The sequence below is a fragment of the Coturnix japonica genome, unplaced genomic scaffold, assembly GCF_001577835.2.
Source record: "Coturnix japonica isolate 7356 unplaced genomic scaffold, Coturnix japonica 2.1 chrUnrandom937, whole genome shotgun sequence".
NCBI lineage: Eukaryota > Metazoa > Chordata > Aves > Galliformes > Phasianidae > Coturnix > Coturnix japonica.
The window spans coordinates 9,602-15,066 of NW_015440289.1; the positions used below are offsets into that span (position 1 = coordinate 9,602).

Genomic DNA, 5,465 nt, shown 5'->3' on the forward strand with positions numbered 1-5,465 from the left:
TGGGTGCCATTGGGGTCAGTGGGTGCCCTATGGGGTCAGTGGGTGCCCTATGGGGTCAATAGGTGCCCTATGGGGTCAATGGGTGCCATTGGGGTCAATGGGGGGATGTGGGTGCCCTGTGGGGTCAATGGGTGCCCTGTGGGGTCAATGGGTGCCATTGGGGTCAGTGGGTGCCCTATGGGGTCAGTGGGTGCCATTGGGGTCAGTGGGTGCCCTCTGAGGTCAATGGGTGCCCTGTGGGGTCAATGGGTGCCCTATGGGGTCAATGGGTGCCATTGGGGTCTGGGGGTGTCAGTGGGGGGATGTGGGTGCCATTGGGGTCAATGGGTGCCCTATGGGGGCAGTGGGTGCCATTGGGGTCAATGGGTGCCCTATGGGGGCAGTGGGTGTCATTGGGGTCTGGGGGTGCCCTATGGGGTCAGTGGGTGTCATTGGGGTCTGGGGGTGCCAATGGGGGTTTCTCTATGGGGTTTCTCTATGGGGTTTCCCTATGGGGTTTCCATTTGGGGTCACTGGGTTCCATTGAGATCAATGGGTTCCCTATGGGGTTTCTCTATGGGGTCACTGGGTTAATGGGTTCCCTATGGGGTTTCCATTTGGGGTCACCGGGTTCCATTGAGATCAATGGGATTCCTATGGGGTTTCCCTATGGGGTTTCCATTTGGGGTTTCCCTATGGGGTTTCCATTTGGGGTCCCTGGGTTCCATTGAGATCAATGGGATTCCTATGGGGTTTCCCTATGGGGTTTCCCCACACATTGACCCCATTGTCTCCCCCTGCCCCACAGCGGCCCAGGGCTCCCCCCACGGCCCCGACAAGGTCCGGATCTTTAGGGCCGAGCGCAGCTACGCGGTGCGGGCAGGGAAATGGTACTTTGAGTTCGAGGTTCTGAGCACGGGGGAGATGCGTGTGGGGTGGGCCCGGCCCCACGTCCGCCCCGATGTGGAGCTGGGAGCCGACGACTTGGCCTACGTCTTCAACGGCCACCGGGTCAGCCCCATAAGTGCTTGGATCCCATAGAGCCCCATATAACCCCATATAACCCATATAACCCCATATAACCCATATAACCCCATATAGCCCCATATAACCCCATATAACCACATATAGCCCCATATGGCCCCATATAACCCCATATAACCACATAACCCCATATATAACCCCATATAACCCATATATCCCCATATAACCCCATATATCCCCATATAACCCCATATATCCGCATATAACCCCATATATATCCCATATAACCCCATATATTTCCCATATAACCCCATATATTTCCCATATAACCCCATATAACCCCATATAGCCCCATATAACCCCATGTATTTCCCATATAACCCCATATAACCCCATGTATTTCCTATATAACCCATATAACCCCATATAACCCCATATAACCACATATAGCCCCATATGGCCCCATATAGCCCCATATAACCCATATAACCCATATAACCCTACATAACCCCATATGGCCCCATAGAGCCCCTTATAACCCCATATAACCACATATATTTCCCATATAACCCCATATAACCCCATATATTTCCCATACAACCCCATATAACCCATATAGCCTCATATAACCCATATAACCCCACATAACCCCATATAACCCCATATATTTCCCATATATTTCCCATATAACCCCATATAACCCCATGTATTCCCCATATAACCCCATATATTTCCTATATAACCCATAAAACCCCATATAACCCTATATATTCCCTATAGGCTCAGCGCTGGCATATTGGTGGGGAGTTGTTTGGTCGCAGCTGGCAGCCCACCATCCCATATAACCCCATATCCCCCCATATAACCCATATATCCCATATAGCCCCATATATCCCTATAGGCCCAGCGCTGGCACGTTGGCGGTGAGTCGTTCGGCCGCAGCTGGCAGCCCACCATCCCATATAACCCATATATCCCATATATCCCATATAACCCCATATAACCCCATATATCCTATATATCCCCTATAGGCCCAGCGCTGGCACGTTGGCGGTGAGTCCTTTGGCCAGAGCTGGCAGCCCACCATCCCATATAACTCATATAACCCATATAACCCCATATAACCCATATAACCCCATATAACCCCATATATCCTATATATCCTATAGGCCCAGCGCTGGCATGTAGGTGGTGAGTCCTTTGGGCGCAGCTGGCAGCCCACCATCCCATATAACCCCATATAACCTATATAAACCCATATATCCCATATAACCCCATATAACCCTATATAATCCTATATCCCCTATAGGCCCAGCGCTGGCACGTAGGCGGTGAGTCGTTTGGCCGGAGCTGGCAGCCCACCATCCCATATAACCCCATATAACCCCATATAACCCATATAACCCTATATAATCCTATATCCCCTATAGGCCCAGCGCTGGCACGTAGGCGGTGAGTCCTTTGGCCGGAGCTGGCAGCCCACCATCCAATATAACCCCATATAACCTATATAAACCCATATAACCTATATAACCCCATATATCCCATATAACCCCATATAACCCATATAACCCCATATAACCCCATATATCCTATATCCCTATAGGCCCAGCGCTGGCACGTCGGCAGTGAGTCGTTCGGCCGGAGCTGGCAGCCCAGCATCCAATATAACCCCATATAACCTATATAAACCCATATATCCCATATAACCCCATATAACCCATATAACCCCATATAACCCATATAACCCCATATAACCCTATATAACCCTATATCCCTATAGGCCCAACGCTGGCATGTAGGCGGTGAGTCCTTTGGCCGGAGCTGGCAGCCCAGCATCCAATATAACCCCATATAACCCATATAACCCCATATAACCCCATATACCCCATATAACCCCATATAACCCCATATACCCCATATAACCCTATATAACCCTATACATCCTATAGGCTCAGCGCTGGCACGTTGGCGGTGAATCCTTTGGCCGGAGCTGGCAGCCCACCATCCCATATAACCCCATATATCCCATATATCCCATATAACCCCATATAACCCCATATATCCCATATATCCCATATAACCCCATATAACCCTATATAATCCTATATCCCCTATAGGCCCAGCGCTGGCACGTTGGTGGTGAGTCGTTTGGCCGGAGCTGGCAGCCCACCATCCCATATAACCCCATATAACCTATATAAACCCATATATCCCATATATTTCCCATATAACCCCATATAACCCCATATATCCTATATCCCCTATAGGCCCAGCGCTGGCACGTTGGCGGTGAGTCCTTCGGCCGGAGCTGGCAGCCCACCATCCCATATAACCCCATATAACCTATATAAACCCATATATCCCATATAACCCCATATAACCCTATATAATCCTATTGCCCTATAGGCCCAGCGCTGGCACGTTGGCGGTGAGTCCTTTGGGCGCAGCTGGCAGCCCGGTGACGTCGTCGGCTGCATGATCGACCTGGGGGAGCTGCACATCAGCTTCACCCTCAATGGGGAGACGCTGATCAGCGACGGGGGGACGGAGGTGGCCTTCAGGGACTTCGACGTGGGGGACGGTGAGGGGCCCCAGAACCCTATAAATGACCCTATAAATGACCTATACCATGTGTGACTAGAAATGCCTATACCATAACCCTTAATGACCCCACATAACCTTTAGTGACCTATAGTGACCCCAGAACCCGCCGATTAGTGACCTATAAGTGACCAGGAACCCCCGATAGTGACCCTACCCCTATCATAACCGCATAACCCATTATGACCCTATAAGTGACCTATCCCATAAACCCTATAATCGCCCCACTACCCCATCTAGGTGACCCCATAACCCATCCATAACCCCATACCCCATTAAACCCCATTAGTGACCTATATAAAGTAAACAGAACCCTTAGTGACCCCATAAACCCCTCATACACCCATAACCCATAGTGAAAACCTATATGACCTATAACTCTCAGTAACCCTATAATGACCCCGATTACCCCATTAGTGACCCATAACCCATCATTACCTAACCCATTAGTGACCCTCTAAGTGACCTTACCCCATACCCTATAATGGACCCATAACCCCTTGTTGACCCTAACCCCCATCCATACCTAACCCATTTTTGTGACCTATAATGACCCTATAACCCCTACCCCATCATACCTACCCCCATTGGTGCCCTATTCGGACTCGCACATCCGATGTTACCTATACCCCTCATAACCTATAATTAGATACCATAAACCATTAGTGACATAACCCTCATAACCCATACCCATTGTTGCCTATAAGGACCATAACCCATTGTGACCCCATAACCCCATCCATAACCCCATAACCCTATAAGTGACCCTATAAATGACCCTATAAGTGACCCTATACCCCCTATAGGGTTTGTCCCGGTGTGCAGCCTGGCCCTGGACCAGTCTGCCCATCTCAATCTGGGTCAGGACCCCATAACCCCATCCATAACCCCATAACCCCATCCATAACCCCATTAGTGACCCTATAAATGATCCCATAACCCCATTTATGACCCTATACCCCCTATAGGGTTTGTCCCGGTGTGCAGCCTGGCCCTGGACCAGTCGGCCCGGCTCAATCTGGGTCAGGACCCCATAACCCCATCCATAACCCCATAACCCCATTCATGACCCTATAAGTGACCCTATACCCCCTATAGGGTTTGTCCCGGTGTGCAGCCTGGCCCTGGACCAGTCGGCCCGTCTCAATCTGGGTCAGGACCCCATAACCCCATCAGTGTCCCCATAACCCCATCCATAACCCCATAACCCTATAACCCTATAAGTGACCCTATAAATGACCCTATAAATGACCCTATAACCCCTATAGGGTTTGTCCCGGTGTGCAGCCTGGCCCTGGACCAGTCAGCCCAGCTCAATCTGGGTCAGGACCCCATAGCCCCATCCATAACCCCATAACCCTATAAATGACCCCATAACCCCATTAGTGACCCCATAACCCCATCCATAACCCCATAACCCCATTTGTGACCCTATAAATGACCCTATACCCCCTATAGGGTTTGTCCCGGTGTGCAGCCTGGCCCTGGACCAGTCTGCCCGGCTCAATCTGGGTCAGGACGTTTCCAGCCTGCGGTTCTTCACCATCTGTGGCCTCCAGGAGGGGTTCGAGCCCTTCGCCATCAACATGAAGCGCCCCATAGCGCTGTGGGTCAGCAAGAGCCTGCCCCAGTTCGGCCCCATAGACCCCGACGACCCCGAGCTGGAGGTGGGCAAAGCTACGGGGTGGGATGGGGGGGGTTTGGGGTCAGCCTGGGTGTGGGGTGGGGGATCAAAGGGTCTATGGGTGGGAATGGGTTATGGGGTGGGCACCCTGGGTTATGGGGTGGGCACTCTGAGTTATGGGGTGGGCGGCCCTATGGGGTGGGATGGGGGGGGTTTGGGGTCAGCCTGGGTGTGGGGTGGGGGATCAAAGGGTCTATGGGTGGGAATGGGTTCC

General features: G+C 51.3%; 1 protein-coding gene across 1 annotated transcript in view; it reads left to right on the forward strand.

Moving 5' to 3' along the window:
• The window catches only part of LOC107307800 (ryanodine receptor 1-like), a gene marked incomplete at its 3' end in the record, with an annotated part of 12,196 nt that extends 6,931 nt beyond the window's left edge, over positions 1–5,265 (forward strand). The window contains exons 5-7 of the mRNA XM_015851302.1: positions 788–990; positions 3,373–3,547; positions 5,026–5,265. Coding sequence (XP_015706788.1) covers positions 788–990; positions 3,373–3,547; positions 5,026–5,265 — 618 coding nt within the window. The remainder of the gene's footprint in view (positions 1–787; positions 991–3,372; positions 3,548–5,025) is intronic.
• Between the last annotated feature and the right edge of the window lie 200 nt (positions 5,266–5,465).